At 43.2% G+C, this 27,396-nt stretch overlaps 2 protein-coding genes across 10 annotated transcripts in view; both read right to left on the bottom strand.

Moving 5' to 3' along the window:
- The window catches only part of PDPR (pyruvate dehydrogenase phosphatase regulatory subunit), a 28,592-nt gene extending 16,862 nt beyond the window's left edge, over nt 1-11,730 (bottom strand). For 2 of the 8 annotated variants that reach the window (XR_014228961.1, XM_082319487.1), the window contains exons 1-8: nt 10,536-11,620; nt 8,029-8,162; nt 6,989-7,070; nt 6,734-6,897; nt 5,598-5,719; nt 4,591-4,708; nt 3,069-3,218; nt 83-275 (exon numbers count right to left, since the gene is read on the bottom strand). Coding sequence is in view for 6 of the 8 variants with exons in the window: in XM_082319487.1 (XP_082175613.1) it covers nt 83-275; nt 3,069-3,218; nt 4,591-4,708; nt 5,598-5,719; nt 6,734-6,897; nt 6,989-7,070; nt 8,029-8,162; nt 10,536-10,762 (1,190 nt within the window). In the remaining 2 variants the exon portion in view is untranslated. Of the gene's footprint in view, nt 1-82; nt 276-3,068; nt 3,219-4,590; nt 4,709-5,597; nt 5,720-6,733; nt 6,898-6,988; nt 7,071-8,028; nt 8,163-10,535; nt 11,621-11,679 lie in introns of those variants that run through there. The other 6 variants (XM_082319489.1, XM_082319491.1, XM_082319490.1 and 3 more) reach the window with 6 other exon arrangements.
- A 160-nt stretch (nt 11,731-11,890) lies between these two features.
- GLG1 (golgi glycoprotein 1) overlaps nt 11,891-27,396 on the bottom strand; it is a gene marked incomplete at its 5' end in the record, with an annotated part of 90,047 nt that continues 74,541 nt past the window's right edge. For both annotated transcript variants that reach the window (XM_082320927.1, XM_082320928.1), the window contains 12 exons: nt 11,891-17,263; nt 17,752-17,858; nt 20,029-20,149; nt 20,780-20,887; nt 21,530-21,631; nt 21,869-22,011; nt 22,365-22,488; nt 23,830-23,967; nt 24,491-24,583; nt 25,580-25,697; nt 26,574-26,662; nt 27,059-27,172. In XM_082320927.1, the coding sequence (XP_082177053.1) occupies nt 17,096-17,263; nt 17,752-17,858; nt 20,029-20,149; nt 20,780-20,887; nt 21,530-21,631; nt 21,869-22,011; nt 22,365-22,488; nt 23,830-23,967; nt 24,491-24,583; nt 25,580-25,697; nt 26,574-26,662; nt 27,059-27,172 (1,425 nt within the window). In that variant the 3' untranslated portion in view covers nt 11,891-17,095. The remainder of the gene's footprint in view (nt 17,264-17,751; nt 17,859-20,028; nt 20,150-20,779; nt 20,888-21,529; nt 21,632-21,868; nt 22,012-22,364; nt 22,489-23,829; nt 23,968-24,490; nt 24,584-25,579; nt 25,698-26,573; nt 26,663-27,058; nt 27,173-27,396) is intronic.

Here is a 27,396-nt window from a genome sequence, read left to right on the forward strand (position 1 = left end):
TTCTACACAGAAGGATCACCTGAGCAGTCTCTTTTCTTGGTTAAAACCTTACTTACACACATAACAGTGATAAACCACTTACTTGCCTGCTCCCCCACCATATGAGATACCAGCTGAGTTCATGCCAGCCAGAACGAAGTAGCCCCGCACGGTGGGTGACTCTCCCATGATGCAGCGCATATCTGGTGTGAAGGACTCTGGGCAATTCACTAACTGCATGATCTGCAGAGCCTCCAAATCCGGCATCCTGCGCAGAAGGGCACTCAGAAGCGGCTCTAGGACCCAAGACAAACAGAAAAAGACAAAAAGTCACAGCCTTCAGTCTCGACACATTTCAGCTACTTCACCTTCAAAGTGGACAGCACGACAGAGGCATGCTGTTATCTGAACACATGGAAACTGCTTCCGTGTTTCAATACAGTCGCAGGATAAACCGTTTACCTGCTGGAATCAAACTACTCGAAATGGATCACACAGCATACCACAAAAGCAGCCATACTGATCCAGACCAAGAGCCCACTATTGTTCTCAACAGAGCAAGAGCGTGTTCAGTTTTGTTACAGAAAACAATAGGAACAGACATCAAATAGATACCTAGTGAGGAATAAGAACAAGCAAATTTATATAACGCTTGTCCCACACACTATGCCAGCCTCCACTTACCATCAGCTCAGAGGATTTCCTAAAAACCTGATATGTTTTCCCTATTTAGGAGCTCCTAAATCAATCTCTCTTCCAAGTACTTGACCAGTCTTCCCCAAACTCATGAAAACATCCTACAAGCGCTGACAAGGAGTTCCACATATTTAGTATTTGTTGTATGAGGAATCACCTCCTTTTGTTTCAAAATTCACACTCAATTAACTTTTTTTGATGCCTCCCAGTTGGCATAACAGAAAAGACAGTGAACAGGAGATTCCCATCTATGCTGCCCATCTCATTCAAGATTTCGTAGAGCTCTGTTTATTTCCCTTCTGTCATCTCTTCCCCAGCCCACTCAGTCATTCCTCGCTTGGAAATTGTTCCAAGCTTTGACCAGCCTCTTGCTGCTCTTTCACCAGGCCTTCTCCAGTCATATGATACCCTCTGGAGATAGGGAGCCTAGAACAACAACCACTATCTGGCAAACCAAGGATTTAGTGTTGCATAATGATTGTGTTTTCTGCTCCTTTCCTAATAATTCCTAACTTGTCTTCTGCTTTGACTGCTACTGAGCTGATGTCTTCACAGAACTAATACAACCCCAAGGTCAGTTCAAAGCCCATCATTTTGTATGGTGAAAATAAAACCATCCCCGCACAGCCTCATGCACTTGCGTCACTTCACATTTATCCTCATTGAATTTCCTTGCCACTTCATTGCCCAGTCACGCTGGAAAGGTCCTTCGGCAATTCTTCACAGTCTGATATTTGAGAGCGTTAATAAAGGGATAAGCTATCTACTTTGTTTTTCTTGCCCAGAAGTTACCTCTGCATAGTACTCCAGATAAAAGCCCTCAAGATTCAGCACTAATAACACTCCTCAGCTTTACACACAAGCAGTAAAATAATAAGATTTCACATTACCTAAGAAGTTACAAACAGAAAGTCTTTCTGACCTGTGCTTTTTCTTCCCTCTCATGCATTAGAATTCCAGAGTCAGAGCCTGTAGGTACAGACGGGTTTTTTTCTTATTGATAAAAAGCGGGATCCATATTAGATTTGTTCGCTTATCCAGCCCAACATTTAAGCAACTGTACAGGCTATTTTAAAACCAAAAGGTGTTCCAACGAAAGAGATTAAAGCAGTAATGCAAGAGCTCAAACCACAGCAACTGCAGCCCTAGAAAAGGATCAAATATTGGCTGAGTAAGCTCGGGCTCTGCTCAACTGTTTGGTATGTTTGAACTGATAAAAGGGTAATACTGGAACATAGTATGCAGTTTTCTCCAAAATTTGGGCAATTTGTGGGTGCCAGCAAGCAGTACCTTTTCATTTCAGCAGTACCTAGAAAACCAAAAAGGAAGCGGGTGCAGAGCTCGAGCAACTCATTAGTGAAGCTAAGATCTTCAAGCAAGTCTGTAGGCATCTATAGCTCTAAAAACCTTTAGCATGTGCCACCACAAAACTGCACCCCATCCTGGCTCCACTCCCTGGAGTTTAAACTTTTATGATATCAATACAGTATTTCATAGAAATGAAAGTAAAATGAATCAATTTAACCTGGGAAGCAGCTGGAAGAACATACTACCACTGCAGAAAGAAATCAGTGAAAATCCATCCATGCCTAGAGTCACAGACAGAGGCATGTGCATTCACAAGGGATGCAAAGAGCTCTGACACAAGGGAAAACTGGATCCCTGAAAAAAAGACAAATTTGAAGATGAGAGGGCACACACAAACTTACCAGGCATAAAAGAGGGGGGGAAAAAAAAAAAGAAAGCGACTCATAGACCATGCTATGTTCTTCCCTACAGAAAGAGCCCTCCATGTAAAAGTACATACAGAATATAAAAATAGAATCAAATAAAATGGGAAGAGAAAGACAGAACATTTGGAATATAATAAACCACCACTGCCAATGGTGGGATGAAGTCAGGGAAGCAACAATACCAAGTTCTGTCCACAAAGCAACTGCCACCGATGGAAATGCACTTGGCAGCCACCACTGAAGAGAGCTGCAGAAACAAAATACCACAGCTACATGGCAGGTCAACAGTGCTGATCTACAGCATCACAAGAGGAGCAGCATGTGGCACTGACAGTCAAAAATCAAATTAAATGGAACAGCAGCGTTGGAAAGTTTATGTAGTACCTTGCTGCACTACAGGACATTCATATACGCTGGGGGTTAGCGGATGTTTTTAAACACTACACAGATATCAATGTAGTCCTTGGTAAAGGGGTTTTAGGCAAGTTACTGACAAATGAAGAGATGAATGAATTTGAGAGAACGTTCATCTTTCCCACACCTTTCAGGTAAAGGCAGACACACGCTAGCTGGTCAACAACAGCCTGCATTGTTGCTAACTCTGCCTTCTGCTGAAGCCACGTGCTTCACTGCTGTGGGAATCTTTCCTCCTTAACGTACCAAAATGATCCCAGTCTTCTTGAAGGTTCTGAATCTCCAGCTGGTTCCGTCCCTCCGTGAAGAGAGGTTTGGGGTTTTTCTCAAAGCCTCCTGAGAGGATGCCACCTTGCCAGTTGCGTATGTAGATCCTGCCATCTGGGTCTACAATAGCTGCAGAGGAAAGAAAAGAGGTGGGAAGGGAATTGAGAGAAGGGATAGCTATCTCAGGCCGTTTTTCCACAAACACCAACGATGGGGTCCGGTGACAGGTTGGGCCAAGCTAGCGGCCCCCTGACCTGAGAAGAGACAGTCTCGGTCCCCCAGCCCCACACTTTCACACCATTCTGGTTCTCACGTGACGTCTTGGTGGGCCAGTTTAGATTACTAAGCCAGCATTAACTCCCACCACAACCACGCACGTTAACTTTTGGGCAGCACAGTCAACTGAATTGAACCTGAAGAGCACCCAAGCCAAGAGCAGCGCAGTGTTACCAGGAGTGGGAGGACACAAGAGGGAGTCTGATCCCTTCTGGCACCAATAAGCTATTATACTGGCTTAGTTCCACTGGAACTGCACCCAAGACCAGAGCTTCCACCAAGAGATGTCCTGCCCTCCCCCTCTTTCTCTTCCTATATTAAGAACAGTTAATTTTAATGGGGATGCACCACTGATTCAGTTTGTTGCAGGCCACCAGCACAAAGAAGGTGGGCAGCACTGGGGTGAGGACAAGCAGTCAGGTCTGGATTGCTTCTTCCAGTGGTAGTGTCAACTTGAAGCATTTATGATACTCCACCTGACATGTTCCATGGCAATTTTTCCCATGTACAGAAAAGCTGTGAATATATATACACACGCGCGCGCACACACACACACACACACCCCGACACACAAACTCAGTCAAGTAAAAGCAAAGCACTCAGGGATTCTGGATTCCCTGGAGAGTACAGACATTACTCACTAGGAGCAGCAACTCTTGGTAAAGACTAAGAGTAAATAAGCAAAGCTTTCTACTTCCCAATCACAGTTTTCAAACACAAGGGCTTTTCTTTAAGAGATCCAAAAGCCAGAACATGGGGGAGGAGCAATTACCTCAAGTGCTTTGGTTGCCCCTACAGCTCATAGACATGTAAATGCCATTGTAAAGCCTTAGCTTCAGTTGGAGGAAAGGAATAGATGGGCCATTTGGGGACAGCAGCCTGCAAGGAAAACATAGTGCCAAGGCTAGCACCCTCTCCAGCTCACAAATGCAACAATCCAAGTCTCAGACACACCTACTAGTCAAGCTACAGTCAAGATCATTCTCCTGCTATGACCGACTCTGAAAATCAATTTCTGCAGGGAAAGCTTTCCCAAGAGTAAGGAAAGAGATTCTACCACTGAAAGAGGATATTCAGAGCAATTCAGCTAGAATGTACTTCACAATCCCAAATAAGCCTAGAACTGATAGCCCTTAATTGGCCTTTATGTCATCAACTATGCATCACCTTGGAATGGCAGATATAATTCACCAAGAAAAGTGAGGTACAGCTGAAAAATCCTTACTTGGTAAGTTGCTTGCCAGAGGTTCCTTCAAAGGATGTGTCAGGAGGTAGAAGTGTTCGCAGGCATGGAGTGGAATATTGACTGGTTCCTCCCCAGAGTGGCCCAACTCATAGGCCCACTGAAATAAAAAAGTGCATGTTAGAATGCAAAAGAAGAAAACTAACCCCAAGGGAAAAAAAAGGGCAGGACAAAAGCACAGGTCCTCTCTGTGGGTTTGCTTTCATAAAAGGCCAAATAAGATTTGGTTCCGTCCCCTAAATCTTAAACAGACACACATTTTTTCTCTTTGCTTAGAATTTGAACTGTTTAGGACAAAGACTGTTTTTCTGTTCCTCACATAAGATTTAGAAAAGTGGGGCCCTGATTCAAGACTAAGAAGTATCAACTTACAATACAAAAGCTTATTTTGCTTTTGGACACCAAAGTCAACACGAGGCTTAGCCTCTAGAAGCAGAATAGTCAGGATTTAGGTGCCTGTACTGCTAAGACTCCATACTAACAAGACAGCCAGCTGCAAGTTGAGAAACAGCAATTGTCAGATGTATTTTCAGACTGGAGAAGACATGACACTAAGAAAAACAACCAAAAAAGGAACTTTCAGTGTGTGTGTGAGAGAGGGAGAGAAGGGTAGAGAGAGACTTAACGGCCTCACTAAGAGCCAAAGCAAAATTCTTCCTGTCAGAAGAGTGCACCCCCCAGGACAGAAACCATGTGCAGAGCTGTACCAACAAGCTGCAGGGTACTCCTCAGCAGGTTAACATCCACTCTTTGGTGCCAAGCAAACAGCAAGCACTGCTTTCCTCCTTCACACCCCTGCTGGTCTGAGAAGCTGAATAACATGACTTTGATCTACTCCAGTAAACTAAGCCAAAGCACAAACAGTAAAAAAAAAAAAAAAAAAAAAAAGGGGGGCAACCCCCCCCAAGGAAAACAGAAAAAAAAAATGAGGAAAGTACACATGTTCTTAACCAAAGGAAAAAAGAAGGAAAAAGTTCTAATAATTCAACCTGGCCAGCACAGTTGACAAAGTACTGGCATTGAATCTGTCCTCTGTCGGTCTCGACTCCAGTCACACGACCCTTCTGGACTGAGACATGACTGACACTTGTCCGCTCATGAATCTGGACACCTGAAGAGGACGTAAGAAAGTCAGTATACCAAAAACTTTCTTTCTAATGTGTCAGGCTGCTAACATTAAACCCTTAAACTCAAACTAAATGCTTATTTTCTCTTTAAGACAAAATTTCTATTCTTGACCCAGTAATTTTTAAGTGAAACCCTGTTATTTCTAAAATGTCCTGCATACAATTTGTGCATAATTTAAAGGCTGAGACTGTGAAGAGCTACAGTACTTTTTCCCATGTGACAATCTGGGTGATAAATACACCCTAGTATCAACAACATGAAAAAAAAAGAGTCTCAGCTATGGATTTCTTTCCATTACAATTCCTTTATGCAACAAAGTCTGTAGTTTCAGATGGCAAGACTGGTTCTTTTATGGGAAATCTGTCATTTTGTGAAAAAAATCAATTAACAATATGCAAAAAAAGCTGGACTAAAAGAAACTAAGAGAGGTATCTTCCTAAGTAGCTTCTTCCAATCTGATGGACTTTTATCCTTAATGAGCTTCATCTCTGTTATCGTATCTAACCTTTCTCCCACTTTTAGACCACTCCAAATTTGCCAAAGTGCTGGGCAAACAGCATTTATTACTGCACTTCCAAACCCATTTCCAAAGCATATGGGTCCAATGAAATATTCCACAAGGACTGAATCACACCTTTTCATTTGTAGGCAATTAAAACTCTTTAGATACGTAATTTTGAGTCAGGTCCTATGAAGGATTGTTTTTATGATAAAAGAGTGTGTGCTTATTCAGAGAAATATAGTATCAGTAAGGACAACAAACTGGTGCTTGAACTATCACAGCAGATCCGTAAAGACTCAGTATGTTAAAAAAAATTCAGCCTGTTTTTTGAGGAAAAGTAGATTTTAAAGAATCTGAACCTTATAGAAATAACCCGAGTTTTGGTCTTCAGTGCTCAGTTAGAATACCAAAAGAGATGCAGAACATAATTTTCTTTTATGGAAAGAAGGTAACTATCATGCAGGAGAGCACTCTATAGATAAAAAAACCTCATACCATTCCGTGAGGCAGCGGTTGCCAGAGCCAGACTCACATTGGCGGATGACACGAGTGCATCTTCTGGCACATACATGGCCCCCACAAGGTCATGGATGTTGATCAGTGGGTGGAGCTGTGCCACTTGCTTCGGGGTGATAATTTCACAAGGTATCCCCATTACACTGCCACAAAACATAAGAAAAATGTCATCACTCGTCTTGCAGGAGAGCTGGTGCAAACTTAGGATCAGTTGTATTTCCTGCTTATACGTACTTCAGCGATGAAGCAATGCGTTTCAGGGAGATTAGTCGATCCTGAGTCTGAGCCAGTGAAATAGAGCCTGTCTTCACGTACCCTATGACAATGACCAAAGTCAAGTCAGATTTGGACAGGATCTTGAATTCCTTTTAATCTCAGACCCATTGCTTTAATATAATTGCAGACTTGTTGCTTCCACTACTCAGGACCCTGGAAATCCCAGATCTCCAAATAACTTTAAACACTTACCAGCAAGTAATTAAAAACTGCATTAGTCAACGCAATCTGACTTGCAGTCTAACTCTTTCTACTACATTTACTCAAGTTTATAAAAAAAATTCAACTTCACAAATGGTACCTATTAAAAGAGAGAGAGGTTACTGGCAAAAAAGTGATCTAATAACTACTCAGAAGAATAAAACCTCAACAACTAAATGCAGATATTCTGTGACTCTGCTACCTGCAATAGATCAATACTAATCTTAATTACAAGCACAGTTATTAACCTCTGCTGAGTCTGATATACATCACAAGTCCTTGTCAGCAGAAAACTTTCAGTGACCGAGTTCTTCCCATCAGGTACATGACTGAGCATTTTGGAGGGAGAGAGAGAATTTCAACACAAGGTTTTCTTGTTATTTCCAGGGTGAGACTAGAGTAAGATATCTTGCTTTTCCTATGCTTTAGTGCTTCTGCTAATCATCTTCTCTTTTTGAGAAGTGAAGCGGTGCAGAAAATGGGCCATTTGCTCCAGTCACTACAATATACTTTTTAGTGTCCTTGTGAAAATTCACCTACATTTGCCCAAATTACAGACAACATAAAAAACGATCACAGTTTGCAGGTAGTCTGCCTTCGGTTTGCCCATCTGACACCCTTCTTCCCACTCTTCTGGTTACATTACTAACATTCCCTTGCATCTGATGCAGTCCAAATGTACTGTTTTTGAACAGGAACCATCAACTCTTAAGACACTGTAAAATTACATTCAAGTTTCAGCGTCATTACTTTGATTCAGTTTCCCACAGATTACCCAATGATTACATTTTTAGTACCTGTTTTTACTCCCGTCTCTTGTTCCAGCTGCTGGTAGAGCTTGTTTGAATAGTCTGCCATCTTCAGCTCTATGGACACGTGCCTGGCTGTGCTCACGATGCCAGCACAGAAGCGAGTGGTACCAGCGGCCAACCTGCGGGAGAAGTTGCAAAGAAGGCCACATCTGGCTGACAGGCGGAGAGGCAAGTGGCCCCCGTCCGCCTGCTCCAGCAGCTCTGCTGACAGCGCAAACCAGACAGCAACCTCTCCCCCAAACACAGCAGATCAAAAGCTGTAAGTTGGATGATGCAGGGATAATGCAACCTCTAGAATGCTTCTCCTTTAGCTCAGTTTTGAAAATGCATTGTATTCCAAAACCACTTCTCTTTAACTAGTCCTGAACACTGAAATTTTTCAAAGAAAGCACTTTAAAAAAAAAATTACCTTATGCTTAAGTCAACCTGCCTACCTGATTCTTTCTTTCTCCAAAGCAAGATTTCCCTCAAATGAAAATTAACTTGGATTTGAGTCTTGCATCTTTGCAGTTTACAGTAAGAACCAGTCGCTCCTACTGTGCAGCAACTGCCATAGATAGGTACACGTATTTCTTGTCCCTTTTTAAACTGCCTTAAACCACTGTCCATCTAGCCATTTGGTGAAGGGCTGCTGTAGAGACAGAAACCTATTAAAAACTCCCTGCGGCATAGACAGGTGAAGACAAGACAATTAGATTTAAGCATCTCTCTCGCAGCCTGCTTCCACAATACTTCTAAGTCATCCCTCCCACTGCTAAAGCAATCCTGCATTTTTCCACTTGCCTATGCCTTTGACAAGGCTGCTTTTGGCCTAGCGTGTCCATATTCTCTCAGAAATTCAACCTAAGAATCAGCTGAGTAAGGTATTCTTTTTGCTACATCTCTGCACAATCACAACCGAAACAGCTGAAGCACAATCTCACCATGCTGTGCTTCACATTAGATGTTTCTGCTAATGCAATGTTCTTCTTTTTCCTTGAGCACACATGCGGACTGAGCTTGTACAGCATCTAACTGAGTGAAGATCTGTAGCGGAGTATTCATACCCCACTCCAGGCTAGTACAGATTACATTTCCTGAACAAATGAAGCCTAGCAGCTCATCTCCCTCAGAAGGCCACCAACTCACAAGGTCTCAGATGAGACTACCCTTTGCGACTATAAAGAACTTGACACTACCTGCTGCTTCCCAGCCGTGCAAAGTCAAGGAGTCACAGCTAACTATTCTTGAAGGCAGCATCAGGTGGGAAGCTCTGAGCTAGATGGTAAATATTCTCAGTCCAGTACCTATTTAGTGTTAGAAGCTGCTGCGATAAACACCTCTTCAAACCCCCAAAGTCTTAGCACTGTCTCATGCCCAAGGTCCCCGAATTGCTCAATGACAACACCATGAATCCACCTCCGAAACAGAAATCTAAACACGTAAGGGCCGCACAGCCAACTTTCAACAGGATCTACGCACTCTGCCAGGGACAGCAGATCCAACTCACCGAGGAGCGCACAAAGACTTGTATTCAGCCAAACAGTAACGGCCTTAGCCTTTTTACAGACAGGCACTAAATCCTGCAACAGACAAACTAGATAATCCGAGCCTTTAACCAGCTTACAGGGTGATGTTTTAGCGATGTCTGCTTATAACCTCCGCATCTCCTGCAATCTCTTTTGAGCTTTGCTAGTGGTGTAATGCTTCATATGCGTATCACATCCTACTTCCAGACATGGTCAACAGGGACTGGATGATTTACACAGATTTTTAGTTCTCTTAAAATGGTCCATCTTTGCCAGCTGCATTATGTTTTACACGATTACCTGTGATTACACCAGAGCAAATATGTATCTCCTGAAAGAACTGTGGTCCGTGGAAAACCCACGCCACGGCAGAGTTCTCCTGACAGGAACTACAGCCCGTGGAAAACCCACGCTGGAGCCCAGTACTGATCATCCCCCCACCACTCACCCCTGTGCTTCTTGGGGTGGAGCGGGGGTGGGTAGAAGACCCCGGAGTACAGGAGGAAAGCTGAATATGGGAAAGGAAAGGTGGTATTTTAATGTTCGGGTTTTGTTTCTCACTACCTGAATCTATTCTAACTGGCATGAAATAAAGTAACTCTTTAATTATTTTAATTAACTCTCCCTAAGACAAGCCTGTTTTGCCCACGGCAGTAACTGGTAAGCAATCTCCATGTCTTTATCTTGATTCCCGAGCTTTCTCAGCCTACTATCTCCCTGTCTTGCTGAGGAGGGAAAGCGAGTGCCTGTGTGGGACTTTGGCCCTTAACCAAGGCTAACCCATCGCAACCACACAAGGAATATCCTTCACCTCGCAGGTCTGCCCTGGGCTTGGGAAGAAGTCATAGGTGTTGTTACTAATGTTCAGTATAAGCTCATTCCATGGGTCTAAGTCCAGGTGAAGAGGTAGAAGTAACACATTACAGCAGATGCTGCTACACAGTTAAGTCCCGTTTCTTTGGTTTTGTTACCAGAAATCCTTACCTGCCCTGCTCAAGTAAGACTATATCCTTCCAACCCATCTTGGAAAGGTGATACGCCACAGAGGTGCCCATGATTCCACCACCACAGATGACAACCTGCGCCTGTGCTGGCAAGGCAACCGGGTGAGGCTCTGCTGTACTTGAAGTACTTCGCCGGGAGCAGGTCATCCTTCTCCATTTTGGGTTAGCTGCCCGCCACCGGACATCTGACAGTAATCGGAGAAACATCCCAGCAGCTATTTGTCAGTTTTCTTAAAGCACCACCTAGATGTATTCAGATGTTAACTCAGTACCACTCCTTCTAGGAAGGAAAAGACGAGAATCATGTTACCACTTATCTTATTATATACAAGGCTGGCAGCGGCAAACATCACATGATGCGTCGGGTATAAGTGGACATGGGAAAGCTGATGAGTAAACAAACAGGAGAGCAGTTATTCAGTCCTGAAACAACAGTCTCGCTATCAAGATTTAAACTTAGATCGTACAGAGCATTACATCTTCGTTTTTGCCGGCAGCATAACTTGACAACAATCAAAGAACCAGATGAAAGCTGGAAAAGAACGGCAAGAACACTCTCACACCAACAGCAGGTGGATTAGAGAAAGCCGGCAGGCGCAGAACGCGCTCTGAAATCTTTCATAAAGGCGAAGGTTAATAGAGCGCAAAGAAGGTTGATCATCAACGTTGTCAGGCCTTCACCTGAGGAAGGAAACAAAGTCTGTGATGAGAGTAACCAGCACAAGGAACTAGAGACAGGCTCTCCGAGAAGGTCAGTGTTACTGCTGCGCGATGCCCGGCTGCGGCAGCGCCACACCGCAGCTCAGCCCGCTGGCCCAGGCGGGAATTCAGCGCCCAGGTTACTGCTGTGGGCTTGTGGCTTCCCTTGGCCGCGGTCTGCCACACGCCGCAGGTCCGTATCGAGAAGGCGGCACGGCCGAACCTGACGGGAAGGGTGTCGGGATGGGCTGCGGAGCCCCGCTGGCAGGGGAGCCGCCGCCGTGGCCTGCTCGCCTCCCCCGGAGCCCCCGAGCCCGGGAAGCGGGGCAGGCCCGCGGCCGAGCGCTGAGGGCCGCCGGGAGGGGAGGTGAGGGCAGGGAGCGGGCCGGGGGAGCGGGGCCGGGGCGGCGGGGCCGGCGGCTCACCTGGGGCAGGGGGAGGCCTGACTGACCTTCCGCGCTTTACGGCCGCCAGCCGCGGCGCGACAGCCGCCCCTGCGCGCTGCGTCACCCGCCCCGCCGGCCAATCCCCAGCGCGGCGGCCGAGCGATGCCCCGCCCCTCGCCCCGCCCCCAGGAGGCGGGCGCCGCCAGCCCTGAGGAATGAACTACAACAAGTGAAAACCTGCAGACTCTTTTTATTAAATTCTCCCATTTCATCTGTACAGAAAAAATGCACATTATTATGTTCAGAATCTCAGTAACATCTCAAAATTACACAGCATGAACATGTAACAAAATAAACCCAAAATAAGGACCGGCCAGGATTTATACACAGAAAGGGAAAACAATTTACAAAAAAAGTCTCATTAATGTCACATTTAAAATAATAATTAAAAAAAAAAAAAAAAAGACTAAGTTCAAACAGCTTCTGCTGTACAACAGGAATCCGCTGGGTCTGTTTTGTACACTGCGGGCGGAGGCCTGCAGGGCCACCCCGAGGGGGACGCAGCCCCTCACCTCCCCGAAAAACCCGCTCCGTCTCTGCGGCGCGCGTCCCGGCCCGACACAGGCACCGGCCGCGGCTCCCGCGCCCCTCCGCTCGGCGCCAGGGCCCATCGGCGACGGCCGCGCCTTCCCCTTTGCCCCACGTCCAGTATTTCCCAAGGCGGGAGCTAGGCAAGCGCTGCTACCCAGTGAATACAGGGGGGCGGTGGGGTGGGAACGCAGGAAGGGATCTACTTGCTTTCCATCGGCTATGGAATGAAATTCGGGTGTTGTGGAAGGAGAAACCAGCAATCTGCCTTCAGCCAGTGAGTGGCAGGCAATATGTTATTACTCCTCCCTGTCCTGTAGAGGCAGCATTTGGGAACTCGGCAGAGTGGGTACAATGCAGAACTCCACCTGTATAGGACAAAGAGCGGCACCAGCCAAATTCTTTCCCATACACGCGTGATTTGGGTCCCGTCTAACCACGATTCATCAGTGGAAATGAGCCGGCAGGTTTGGCCTCCAAGCAGGGAGACTGCACAAAGATCAGTACCTGGGAGCTGCCTTGAAGATTTTAAACCCCATAATTAAGAATGTACTTTTATACAAACCGACACTACAGCTGTTTGAGTCCACAGAGCTATATTTTAAATAGGGACAGAAGTGCTAGATGAAATGTTCCGGTTTTATACCACACTCATGCACTCACACACACCTCAAAACTACCTTTTTTTTAAAAAAAACCCAAAACTGATAAAGTAAAAAAAAAAAAAAAAAAGTACTACAATCTTCTTTCAACTAAATAATAAAGTTGTGTTTTAACCAAAGTCACCACCCAACTTGAACACAATTCCTCTACAACATTACGGGATTTGAGTGATCCCTCTTGGCTTGTCACATTTCTTCCCTCTGTACCTACCCGCAGTTAGATTCTGTTCGTAAGAGATATTTCGGTCCTCTCCATTATTTTTCATACAATGCACTTGCTGTGGATTCTTTCAGAACAAGACTGATTCTATTTGCATGGATTTTTAAGTGTCAGATTCTGGGTGAAATGCTTTAATTTTGTTACAGAATTATTTGAACTTCAATAGGGCTTTTCCAGCCCTTTGCAGTGACAGACATACAGGCACTCAGCTCGCTGGACAGTACCTGAAGTGCCAGGAAGTTTGCTCCTACCCCAATGAGTTCCTCCAGCAGCCTGAACAGAGGCGAGGCAGGAGAGTCCCAAGTTGAAACTTAGCAAAAGGACTTGATTAGACCCACTAGGTAAACAATAAATAAGCTTATTAAGGTCAACAAGAATGAACAGGCTAGCAGGAGTGAAGTAACGAGGTGCACATCATGCACAATCCCCCTCCCCTTGTCATCTAAACACGTGCCATTATTTAGGAAACATAACTTGTTAACCCTTGCAGCAGCAGGAGGGAAACGGAGAGCTGCATGCCTTGCTAGGTCCCGGTCATCCAGCCCTGCCATACACCCCAGGAGCTCAGCATCACCATGTCTAGAATAAGCTCTCCAAGAGAAGGTTTTGTGATGACGAGGAAAAAAAAAAAAAAAACCCACACCAAAAAACAACAAATGAAACACCTCCTGAACCGCATTCTGTGGAAGGCAGCCTTCTCCACCAAGAGGCGAGGGTCATGAAGAGGAAGGGTTACCCCAGGTTTTGCCACACCAACACTCTTGGCTGATCACAGCTATTCCTAGCACCCTCAATTAGATCAGAGAAGTTACAAAGGCTTCCTCAAGTTCAAGGCAACAGCAGTATTTCTTACAACCATTTCTTTCTCTCCCCGCAATGGAAAATGGTTACCTGCAGGCAAGAGGTTGTGTTGGCAACAGCACGAGCAGGTTATTTTTGGAAGAGTACTTGTGTGGGCTTCTGTGCTTTTGAGACCTCTAGATTTCTAGGTATACGTGAAAAGGAGGAGGATGTTTCAAGACTGGGGCTGGTAGATTTCTAGTCATGAAAAAAAAAAAGCAAATTTCGTTACTGGCAGTGGCAGGAGGCCCCATTTTAAAACGTGAAGAGATAAGGATGCTCAATGATAAAATGGCCTAGACCCTTTGCCAGTGTCATACCTTCAAAAGGTGGGTCTGTGTCCTTACAGTGACAAAGGGCATCTGAGGGAATCATGCAGAAATTTATTTAGTATCCTACCTTTGCTTCAGAGGGCCTCCAGACACATACCTATAACACCATCCCAGAGCACTCGCACTGAAACCGAATTCCCAGGTGAGCCTGCTAACACTGTCAGAAACACCACCGACCATAGACTAACACCACTGTAGACTACAGACTCCTAACGCAGCACTCCAGGCACCCTTATCTTAACCTTCTCTACATTAAAAAGCAAGAAACCCAGAAAGCCTTATATCTGAAAGTAAAGAAAGTCACCTTCAGAGCTGAACAGGGTTTACATTCAGAACTATGGCTACAAACCTACAATTTTCACTGCAATGTCTTTTGGAATTTAGTGGAAGATGCTATTTCTAGACAATAAACCATCTAATTAGGCTTTTCAAGCTAATCAGGTTACAAAATGCCTTTTCAAAAAAGTCACAACAGTTTAAAAAAAGCCCTCCAATAGCAATTTAATTATGCCTGATAGACATTTTGAGAAGCAGGACTGGTGCCAAGCAAGCAAGGCTGCACAAAGATCCCACTTCCCTTGCCGGCAGCTCTGCGAACACACCCATCTCTACAGCAGTAATTTCAGCACTCTGTCAAGTGAAACAATATACACTTACAATTTCCAAAATAACATTTGTGGTGTTACACACCTGCGCTACCTCAAGAGACGCAATCAACTGTTCCTCTTCTGCTTCACTTCACATTGACAGAGGGCCAGTTAAGCTCCATTAGCACCAGGGAAGAGGGATGAGAGAAAGAATTCAGGCTTAATTTCTGTTCTATCTAACCACTTAACTGGAATCCTACCATGCACTAATTCTCCACTGAACCTTCATTGCTCAGACCTTCTCTACTGCTTGTCTTGTGTTCATAATACTTTGATATAAAACCAGAAGCATTTGTGAAAGACTCACTGGCATAGTAAGTCTACAACCAAATCACTAATAGTTTGCCATCCATCCTCAGAGTAGGATGAAGGTATGTTTGCAAAAAGCTCCAGTTGCAGCAAAAGCTCACAGTATTTTGTATACACCATTCTATACACGCAGCATCATCGGAATCAGCTGGTCCACACTCCAAAGTGTCTCAAAACCACCTCCGCTGTTCTTCTAGAGAACAACGTGGAGAACTGGAAGTGTCAGGTCTTACCTAGCAGTGCACTAAGTGGGAAAATAAAGTTATGGTTCAAGCATCATCAGCCTAAGTTCGACAGTTTCAGGCACATGATTTTTACTGTAGCACACGCAGGTGAGCACATCTAAAAGGCGAATAAAGTATATCCTACTGTACACATGGACTCTTGTGCAGTCACTTTTAGATTTCACCAACACACTCAACGTTTCAGCCAAAGCACGTGGCTCATGACCTCCACGCCTCCTCGTACTTGAGGAACAAAGGTGATGGTAAGAAGAGGCCACAACTACCGGTGCAGCTTTTCTAAAACACCTTCTTTGGGCTCTCGAGTAGGAGTATCGCATTCTGAGAGTGCAACTATATACAGCGTGAGTACACACACTGATGGCAACAACACGAAAGCTACTTCCCTTAATGATCCAGATGTTTCTGCCTTTCATACAACACTATCATCCTCCCATCCACTCCTGCTTGACTCCCGCTTGGCCTTCTGGACTAGCACCTGTGTCCCACATCCCAGAAAATGCCAGTTGCTATCCCTTATCAATTGTAGTTGTGGAAATGAAAAACACTCTTTAGTGCTACCATTCAATCCATTAAGACCCTGACAGGGCAGTCACAAACCACTACACTAGCCCACAAGTAACTCTTTTACAGATAGAGCATGTTGAGTGTTCAGTCGCTTTCTGCATCACTGACAAAGCACCATATTGCCAGCATGTCAATACCATCTGTAGATAGTTAATTTGGAAGGGTAATAGCTTAGCAGCAGCAAGGTAAAATAAAAGGAGTGTCAGAATTTTACTGCATCATCGCTACTAAGAAAGTTGACCGCATAACTGATCAGGGCACTTAACGTCCGCTAACAGCAGCACTGTACACTACTGACAGGCTCTACATGCCTTGCGTCTACACCGTGTCTTTAATCTACTGAAATACAAGTTGTACAGCTCACATGATTATTTGATCCTGGTCAGTATTTTATTCTATCTTGCAAGTGGCAGAGGAAGAAAGGACATCTTTTCAGCCAAAAAAATCCACAGTAACAAAAGCAGGATATTCACTAGAAGATGACACCAGTGACTGGTGTCCTTAGGATGTCCAAGACTATGCTCTGAAGATGCTTTACATAAGATGAGCAAGATGTCCAAAACAAGGCCAACTGTGGTGTAAGATGCAATGTACCCTTTAATTTCCTGCCCCAATTTCACCCAGCCACAGAGGATGACTAGATTTCAGTATGAACCATTACCTAAATCATATAGTCGGTATGTCTTTCTTTAAAAATTTACTTAAAAACGGCTTGAGCTGCAGGTCGTATCAGTCTGATTTGGAGAGTGAAGGCAGTTCCAACAGTACAATAGAGACTTGTCTACAGGCAGGTAAACGAGAGTCTGCTAACAAAGGGGTAACAAAAGCTGCTGGCTGGGCTGCCAATGTTGCACACAAACTTTCATAGGATGAGGATGCTGTGGATGAGATCCAGGATGGGAAAACTGAGCCAACACCTGCTGCTGTTCTAATTTTTTTTTTTTTTTTTTTATTCTCCTCTCACAAGAGGGGGTGGGTAGACTATACAGAGGAGGGCTGTACAAAACTGGGCACTGGGCAGGCTTTTCTTCAGCAGGCAATCCAGGCTCTACCTGTCCTTGAGCTCTCTTGTCACCCGCTTGGTGATGCGTCCACACATCAGGCCGATCAGGAAGAGTACACAGATGCCAACCGTGATCACAGACAGTATGTAGTTCTTGGACGGAGAGGTCATAACTTGCATGGCAAGGTCAGAAAAGCCTTCCGCTGGGGCAACCTGGAGGTCAGAAGGGAATAAATGAGCCAAGCTGTACTTTCCATGTGACCCTCCACCTCGGCATTTATCAGGTTTAGTCTCTGGTACTGCTATTGCCTCCTGTCATCATCAGACTTGGCCTGCACCACAAACAAGCAGGCCTGCAATGATTCATCCGAAGGAACTGCTGCTCAGGAGACAGCTTTGTAACAGGAAGTTCTGCTGACCCTATTTCATTGTCCCAGACCTTCTCTACAGGAGAGCAGGCCCTGTGTGCACAGAAGACAGTTTAATACTGCACTGTTGAGGATGCACCCCAGACACTGAGAGCGTAAGATATACAAGTTCAAAAAAGGAGACCCGATTTCAATTTTTCTGGACCAAAATCAAAATGTTAAACTTCAGAGACAAGAATTTCATTACAGTTGAAGTTTTTCATAAATAGCTTGCAACAGAAAGATCCAATGCACAAAAAGGAAGTAGTTTACTGAAATCCTTTACATATTCACCTTTGCAGCATAGCTCCACATTTCAATACGATCATTAAGGCGTTTCTTGCATTCAGGCTGCAACCTCACACGCTTGTCTTCCAGAGCTTCCATTAAGCATGACATTTCTGTAATGCGGAGAAGATGGTGTTACAAAATAGAAACAGTGGCTTCAACAACATGCTATGGAAAGACTGCTGGAAAGGGACACTTTAATTCTACTAAAGGCTGACGGTTACACGGCTTTCTAAACAGACTAGCCAGCCTGAGAGACTGTATACAAAGCCCTGTTGTACCCTTGAAGCTAGCAATTTCACCAAGATTCATGATTAATATTACATTTGAGGTGCAAGGAATTTTGACTTCCAAAAAGAAATTACAGTACGTATCCAAGATGTAATTCATGTGATTTACTGAGATTTTACAAAGTCTTATCAATTTGCACCTTCAATAAGCTGTATTCTAAATTCTGTGCCACTATGCTTTAGAGAGAACTAAGATCAAATTCAGCTCAGGAAAAAACACAGTATATCTCCTTAGGCTTGTTAGGAGTTTCTTTTAATCAACAAAATGTTTTGAAAAGGTTTAGCTTCCTGAGTTTTTGCACAGTCCTGTGCAAAGGAAATGGGATCACAATGTTCTGGGTGCCTATGGAGTGCCTTGGCTAATTCATAAGCTCTTTTATATGCTTATACGAGACACGGACATAAAATTTTGTATTTTATACTTTGTACTGCCTTACTTGAATAATCCCTAATTGGATGCTTTCTGCTTTGCGCTGAAGAGTTATTTTGTTCATAGCAAACAGGCCACAAACTTTAAACTGCCTCCAGACTTTTTAAACACAATTGTCATTTCAAACACTCAGAGGCACATCCCTCTCTAAGCTGCAGACCTCTGCATACCTTCAGTGCAAACATGTCAGAACACACATCAAAAGAATTATGACAAAACAGGAATAAAGGATATCCAGAATTTCAGAAAGGCATTCAGTAACCAGCACAAAAGATAATGATCAGGAAAATACTTGGCTGCTATTTTTAATGCCAGATAAACTCAAAGATGGGAAAGTTCAGAACTTCCACCCCCCCACCCCCCCACCCCCACCCCCCAGCTTTCCTTAAACAGCCATATGTACTATCCAGCTAGCTAACGTAACAGCAGTAACAAAGTGCAAAAGCTTGACCTCAAACAGGAAAAGTATGGGTTAGGAAATACTTAAATGATGTTTCAAGTGGTCTGAACTTGATGAACTCAGTCTTAGGGGACTTGGAACAGTTGATGAAGTCTCAAAGCCTTTAGCTGCTATGTGAACTTAGAAAATGTAGTAAAGATTACCTACCCTCTGTAATACTGGAAAAGAAAAACTGGTATATTTAAGCAGAGAAGAAAAAAAGAGGACCAAAGGACTTCAGTTTAATTTTGTCTGTCAAAAATACTGAAACAAAGAAGCCAGGACAAAGACTGACATAAAGAAAGAAGGACCAAGGGGATTAGCTAAGAATGAATCTTGTGAAACCAAATTGATTTGCTTCTGTAACAGAAGCAGTTTAGTTCCAGGGAAGCTTTTGATGCAGTCTGATATAACACTGTCATAAGTAAGCTTGGGAGCTGTATCCTGCGTGAAGCTGATACAGGGTGGGAGATAAACCTCACTGAAAAAATGAGTCCATGTACTTCAGTCCATGTGTATTAAGAGCTCGTTTTCAACAGGATTTAACTGAGGAGGGATTTCACAGAAGGGTTACAGATCCGGTATCACACACTATTGTCAGTAATCATATGAATCATGGAATATAAAATATACTTATTAAATTTGCAGATAAGGCTGCGAGGATATTATATCAGGATTGAAGAACTGGTCCCACCTTGGACACAAGGAAGGACTTGTTATGGCCTCAAGTTGTGCCAGGGGAGATTTAGATTAGATACTAGGAAAAATTTCTTCCCAGAGAGAGTGGTTAGGCATTGGAACAGACTGCCCAGGGAAGTGGTGCAATCACAGTCCCTGGAAGTATTCAAAAAACGTGTGGATGTGGTGCTTAGGGACATGGTTTAGAGGTGCACCGGGCAGTTAGGTCAACAGTTGGACTCGATCTCAGAGGTCCTTTCCAACCTTAATGATTCCATGATTCTTGGTAGCCATCTTCTAGCGGTATCTAACACCTCTGCAGTCATTCCACTTCATTACCTGCAAAGGACTGGTGGAAAGATCTGGTCCTTAAGATAAGCTGCATTCTCTTACCAGCATTAAGGCCCCCAGGACTGAGGTTATATGAGTAAAGCATGAGCACTTACGGCGTCCTCTTCCTGGTGGAATGGCAGCACAGTGGTGTTTGATGTCTAGGGCACAGGCTGTGTGGAGCACTGGGTCAACAAATATATCTGCTTTGCTTTCTTTCAGCATGTTGAGCACTTCCTGGGGAGGTGGAAAGTACAAGTACATCTCAAAAAAAAGGAGAGAGAACAAAACTCATACTGCTCAATGTTTCTGAAAGGTGCACCATCTTTTTAAATCCAGGATCATGAGAAAAAACACCATTGTCCCTGGATGAGGCCATGAATGCTGGCTTAGGCTGGATTAAATGTCCTGTTTTATAAGGGTTACCATAGTTATGGTCATTAAAATACCTGTATTAATCTAAAATACAAAGTCAATATGCCAGGGTTACTCAGTTAGAACTGAAATAAGGTGCCATAGCCACAGGGGCAACTCATACAGCCCTTGATCATAGCCAGTGCCTAGGCCATACCAAGCACACAGGCAGGCTGCAACAGAGACAGCAACAGAAAACAGATTAGTAACAAGAAACTTCGGCAAGAAAGGATTGAAGCCTGGAATTGCAAAGGAGGCAGTGTCGGCACAATTTTCACTGGCAAATTGAAATTGAATTCAATCCCTGCAGGCCAGAACTGAGATGTGTAAGGAAATTTGCAGAGCTCTGGCTTCATTCTAGCTAGAATATGGCCTGGTCTGTGATCTGGAAAAATTACCAACTTCTGGAGGGACAGGATGCCTTTTAGAGCACATTCAACTTATTTCCTTTACCTTCTTGCACATTTCAGTTTTTATTTTCAGCAGATTCACTTTCAGACACTCTTCCACCTGCCCAGTCTGCTCCTGAGCTGCTGCTTCTTCCGCACACAAGCTGGAAATCTATTTTTAAAAAGGTATTTTAATATAAGTAGTTCACAACAATTATTCTGCCTTTTAGCACATCTGTATTTCAATACATTAGTTCATCACAGGGCGCAGCTAGAGAACACACGATGAGATACTTCCCCCCACCACGAATCCCCAGAGCCAAATGCAACCTGGCTCATGCAATATGCATACCCTTTGAAACCCAACAGCAAGAAGTCAATAGTACTGTACTGAGAGGAAAGCAGGGAGGAGAACAGCATAGAAATAATGTTAAGATACGAAATAAGCAATACTTGAGACAAGGCTGATTTGGCTATCAAAACTAAAAGCTCAAAATCTGACTGTATGCCAGTTAAAGCTGACAAGACCAGAGAACCAGCACACATTTTTTTACAACAGGAAAGCAGTATTTTTCCATAGTCACGAGTACTGATGAGATCCCAGATGAAAAAATTAACTTTGTATTAGCACTGCACAGGAAACTGCAATTCTTGCACACTAGACAAATCACAAGCAGAGAACCTGACTAGCTAGAAGCAGTTCAAAGGGGCCTTTTGTTTAATTATCAGGATAGTTCATGTTTTAAGAAAAAAAATGTGTTTCATGAAGGGAGTTTTCATCCTCAAAAAGTAGCTGCTGAGCAACTTCTCCTACCTCTTCAGAACAGTGCATCTGAAGTTGGGGATCCAGCCGATAATCAAGAGCTGATTCCTGGATTATCACTCGAATTTGGTCCTCACAGTCTGGAGAGAGACGCTATTAAGCGGAGAAAGTCATTAACCCACTCAATGACCTTTATTTTCATAAGTCAATCACCTTGAATTTTAACCTGTGTATTCTGTAATACTTGTATAGAAGCGTAAAAACTCATTTATGTACAGCCTGTTACACACATTGAACACACCACAGGCCCAAGTTTCATTTGTTATTCAGTGACTGTTGCTCAGCACAATCCTGCACAGTTTCTCATTTGCATGCACCAGCTCTACTCACCTGGTCTGCATATTTCAACTTCAGGCATGAGATGACTTGTCCTTCCAACTCTGTATCATCCTTGGCCCTATTCAGGATATTTTGGCAGAATTTCGGTATGTCTGCTTTGCATGCCTTCCTGAGCACTGGATTTAAGCGGTAATCTAACCAGGAAAGATGACAGAACTTCACTAGAGTACGCATCTCTTCAGATTACAGAATGTAACACTCCAAAAGAAATTTGATAAAAATATCCTGAATGACATTGTACCATCAACAAATTTAATTTTGGGGAAAACCAGTATTTTTTGACAACAGAATTTTAACTTGTGAGGTAAGAGCTTCAGGATAAAGTGGATCCCATAAAGCATGCTGACTCTCAATAACCTGACTGAATAAAGTCAGTGTGTGCACTGACAACCATGAAGGAGAATAAAACAAAGCAAATATTCTTTCAACCATGCAGACCACTCAACAGCTCAGGCAGGCAAGTTAAGTTTTTTTCAGAAGAAGATACCTGTGTTCTGTGTAATCTGACGCTTGGTAATCATTTGCTTGCATTTAGGATCCATCACTTCACTGTTCTTGTTTTGTTTCAAACACTGCAACATATTTTTTGAATCTGCCTCTGGACAAAACCGCTACAAAAAGAGAAAAAACAAACCCCAAACCCCAAGGTTCATCACTAAGCACTTGAAAAAATAAACCCAACCATATTCATGGAAGAGAATAACCACCTGCCCAACCCAGAGGTATTCAGACACACTCCCTAGCCCCAACACCTCCTATTAAAAAGAACAGTGTGACTCTCTAAACTGATTATGGGCACGAATACCTCTGCTTATGGAGTGAGCATTAAGCTGTACAGTCTCGACTGGCTTCTAGGCAACAGCTTGAGTTGGCAGTATCAAAAGCAATTTGCCTTTATTTTCTATTCTTAAGTTACAGCACACTTTGCAAGAAATACACACCAAATTAGGTCTCATACCCAACTACTTTCGCTCTCCTTTATTTTAGAAACTAGAAAGGGAATCTTTTAAGTCCATACACATACTGCTGTTCTGCATAAATGCTGGCTGGACAAAGCAACTGGTAAAGACTTCATCAGTAACAGTCAGTACAAAGTAAGACTGTACAGAACAAGAAAGCAGAGAACAGCCCACTGATATTAATTTGCCCATTCCTGCCCTGAATTAGACAGTCAAAAGTGAACCAGCTTACCCAAAATTCAGAGCAAGGTACTAATTTATTTTGTTAAAACTAATTCTGTGGGTGTTAGATAAGGCTGTTGCATCTTCTAATCCTCACCATTTTGGTGAGATTACAGGTCTTTTTTTTAAAAGCATGAGTCTGTACTGGAGAGCAATAAATTCTCAAGATGTTCTGCTTCAGCCACAATATGGAGTCAGGTCACTGCATCCAGACCACACATACTAGTGTTTCAGGGCTTGCAATTCTGGCTACTGTGCAAGAGTGTCTTGTATTAACATTCACAGCTGCTTTCTATGTGGTACCACTTTAAGCCAGCATTTCTAATTTTAAGTTTTGCATGATTTTGCCTGCTTTATCAGTTTGATGAAAATCTGTGTGCACCAGGTCAGCAGTGAGCTGAAGATGTTACTACTCTCTGTAATCATAATTTCTTCACCTTTGCTAAAAGCCAATCCAAATCCAAAATGACTAGATGAAAACTGTATTAGAAGCCTCAGCACAGACTTCCTCCTCAATTCTGCTGGCAGTTAGGAAGAAATTTATTAGTGCACAGGCTTTGATCAGATATTTGGAGGAAGTATATTGGAAGAGAAGAGCCCTGAAGAAATCTCAGCCTGATTCAGAGTTAAGAAACCGACTATTTTGAAAAAAAGCAATCATACTTCTGAAACAACACAGCAGTCTTGTAAACAAGCTTTTATGGGAAGCTCAAAACCAACAGAGCTCTTATATCCCAACCTCACCCTCTTAAACCAGCACACTGCCATTACCTTGATCATCTGCTTGCAAACTCTCATGAGTGTGTAGTCCAGTTCTGGATCCATCATCTCTGTCTCCTGCAGTTTAAACACCTTCTGGTGGCAGCGGGTACTCAACTGCTTCTTGATTTCTTTCAGGCATTCAATAATCTACAACACAGTATTACAACTATAACAGAGACATTGTTGATACGATTCTGTCATATGCTGCTCAAAATGCACATCTATGTGTTCCCCTAATGGCTCTCTTCACCTGATTTATGCAGTTAAGTTCATAAAATCTAGGCATTGGGAAAAGTCATTACCAATGCTGATTTCCAGGACTTGCTTTAAGCTCATCTCTTCTCACAAAGATTTAATGAGATTAAGAGGGCCCCCTGGACTTACTCCAAAACCCCAAACCTCATCTTGCAGACGTTACACCTAAGAAATCTTAAGCAACATTTGCAGGAGCCAGCTGCTAATAGCTTAAAACTAGCATTAGGTGAGGAATGAACTGCTCACATCATCGCATTTACCCAATATTAACGCTTGTGAACCAGTAGGGGAAAAAAAAGCTCCAAAATACTAACAAAATATTTCAGTAGTATCAAAATGAAAATCTAACACTGCACTCAGGTTTTCTGAAACGGAAGTACAAGTTAAATTGTAAATTATTAATAAAATCCATTACCTGAGCATTGCCATAGGGCACGTTTTGGCAGTAATTCTTGATGTCACTTTTACAAGCCTCATACAGTTCTGGTTCAAGTCTGATATCCTCGGTCTGCAGGACAAATTACAATATGAACTTTTATGTAGGACTCTAAAGACTATTTTACTTTGTTAATCTATTAACTAGAGCCCTCTACTCACAAAAAGCAAGCAACTCTCACAACAGGCAGGTCAGTTTCTTTGAATTTAAGGGTCCTGGGTGTGAGAAGTGGTGTTAGCGGGAAATCAACTTTGCAAATCCATGCAGTGGATCAGCTGGCTTTTTACACTGAAGAAAGGGTTTAAACCGGATTTTAGAGCTGGCAAGTTGTTTCCACTGCTCCTCCTATAAGGGCATCGACACAAATGTCCAAGACAGCCAAAATATTTTCATGTGAAAGCTAAAGGACATATTAATAACCACTCATATATTGGGTGATCTGGAGGACGTGAATGAAGTTTCCTGCTTTTAGCAATGCCCAGCATTTGAATTCAGCCATACAAAGGCAAGGGTGCTGCATCTTCTGATATGAGCCTACTTAAGATGAAGCTTTAACACTCAAACAATATCTACTGGACAAAGACCTCATGAATTTATTGCTGCAAGCACTGCAGCAGGAAGTTGAAAGGCAGCCTTGCCTACCAGAACAAATACTACTCTTGTTTATCCACTGAGCAACTTAGAGCAGCTGGAGTTGAGTTGCTTCATCTGTGCTTGTTTCCTCAGTCTGTAAATGAAGCTTTTATTCTCTCCTAGAGGACTTTAAGGATATCAGCATGTGTAGCACATTGCTATCTAACACTAAACATAAGCAATTCTAGCCGAAATTCCAGTGACCATTTAGCTTGCCTTAGCCTTCATGGGACTATATTTAAGGCATTAAAGTAGACAACCATTACTTTCACTGTGAAGGGCAATTAAGCCTTTTGTTGTAAGAACAGCAGAAAAAATAAATTAGATACATCTTACAAATGAGCTTCCTTTTTTCCAGGGTGGACAAACCAGGAAGCTTTAATTCAAGGACCTCACTAGAAGAGCAGCAAGATCAAGAGTTTCATGCATGTTTACCATCTCTAGCTCCTCAACACGCAGCTGTTTGCGGCACTTCAGAGAGACCCTGTGCTCCTTGGCATCCTGCAAAGTATCATTGCGCACAGTTGTGCTCAGACAGATCACTACATCCACCCTGCAGAAAAGAAAACAGCTTTTTACTCATATACCCTTTGCTTAGACCAGCCAAGATTGGTGTTGGATCACCACCTCAGAGAAATTAACCCCAAGAATCCAAACACAACATGAAGTCTGTGTGCACCTATGCTTACTTGTAGCCTGTGTACAGCTCTATGTAGAGTAACTGGATCACAATTAAAACCCAAATCTGATGCTATCTAGAGTAGATCAGCAGGCAAGAAGATATTCAAAATCCCAGCACACCCCTGCCCAGCAAGACCTCTGCTCTTCAGTTATGTGAGCACTTTAGAAAAGCCTTACTTAATCTCAGAAATAGATGACGGTGAAATACCCACAGGGCATTGCAAACAATCCTTTTGCATTATGGGAAGGGCATTTATATCACAAAATGCAAACAGTCTTGCTATCCACGAACAGGATTGACCTTGTGTGTAATTTAGCCTTACATCATTGCAGTAGGCCATTAAAAAACCCTTATACTGAAATGAACAAACCAGCTAAAACAAGTGGGATATTTTCCCTTCCCAGATCAGCAACTGGAACAACAGTAGCCTGCATCTTAGAAGACAATGAATCTAGCAAGGATATAAAACATCTTGGGACATGCAGTCCACTAATTGTAATCATTAGCTATTTTCAGAGCAAGAAAAATAAAGAGGAGAGGCTTGTATGCAAGAGTAAAGCAGAAGAAATTTTAGAGAGGCCAGCAATGCCTCTACCTTAAGCATCTGCAGAATGCAGTCACTAAGGAAAAACACAAAACAATCAGCCTTTAAAGGAAGTACAGCATTTTCTATCCTATCGTGAAATATCCTGTAACTTTATTACATATTTATACAATCAGATTGCTGTTCAGTCAGGTGCTACATACTTTTTTTTGATGTTGGGGCAAAGTTTCAGCACATCCTCCTTGCAAGCCATTTTAAACTTGTATGAGAACCTAAAATCTTTCATTTGAACCTGCAAGAGAGAAATATGAAAAAAAACAACTTTGGTCACCTGGGGGAAAAAATGAAAAGTGCTGCCCAAAAGAACACTTGTTGAATCATACAATCAGCAAATGCTTTTGTCCACAACTTACTAATGTGGAAGCAAGGGGACGCTGCACTGCTGAGGAATTTGGGACCCTATCTACCACACACCAGGAAGGGAGGAGGGTCTGATAATAAATCAACTCCAGCAGTGACCATTTATGACCAGGCATGGAAGTACAACTGCCTGAATTCACAAGGGCACTTTAAATACAGTGGGAAATCAATCTCAAAGAAGGAGGGGTTTCATAATTACCTAATTCCTGTCAACACCCTCAACGAACAGAACAAGCTTCCATTGATAGCAGAGAAAAGCGCTGCTTACCAGCTGGAAATGAGTAACTCCGATTGCACATTTTTCATTCATTTCCTTCTGGTGTTTGTTCTGTATTAGACACTCCATCAGGTCCCCAGAATCAATCTGGTTATCTGCAACCTCCTGAAAAAACAGATGAAAGGCTTAAAAATGAGCTACTCTTACAAGTCATGATTTTTATGCTCCTTTAGCCCACTGTGACTGGGAAATAATGGAACTTGCAGTGCCACACTGTATTGTGAGCTTACACTCACCATTAACTGACCACCTGAGATTTGTACCACACAAGTATTTATAGATATAGTTCAGAAAAGAATCATCTCAGGCACACTTTAGACTCAGGAGAA

The sequence above is a fragment of the Platalea leucorodia genome (genome assembly GCF_965183815.1).
Source record: "Platalea leucorodia genome assembly, chromosome: 8".
Classification (NCBI taxonomy): Eukaryota; Metazoa; Chordata; class Aves; order Pelecaniformes; family Threskiornithidae; genus Platalea; species Platalea leucorodia.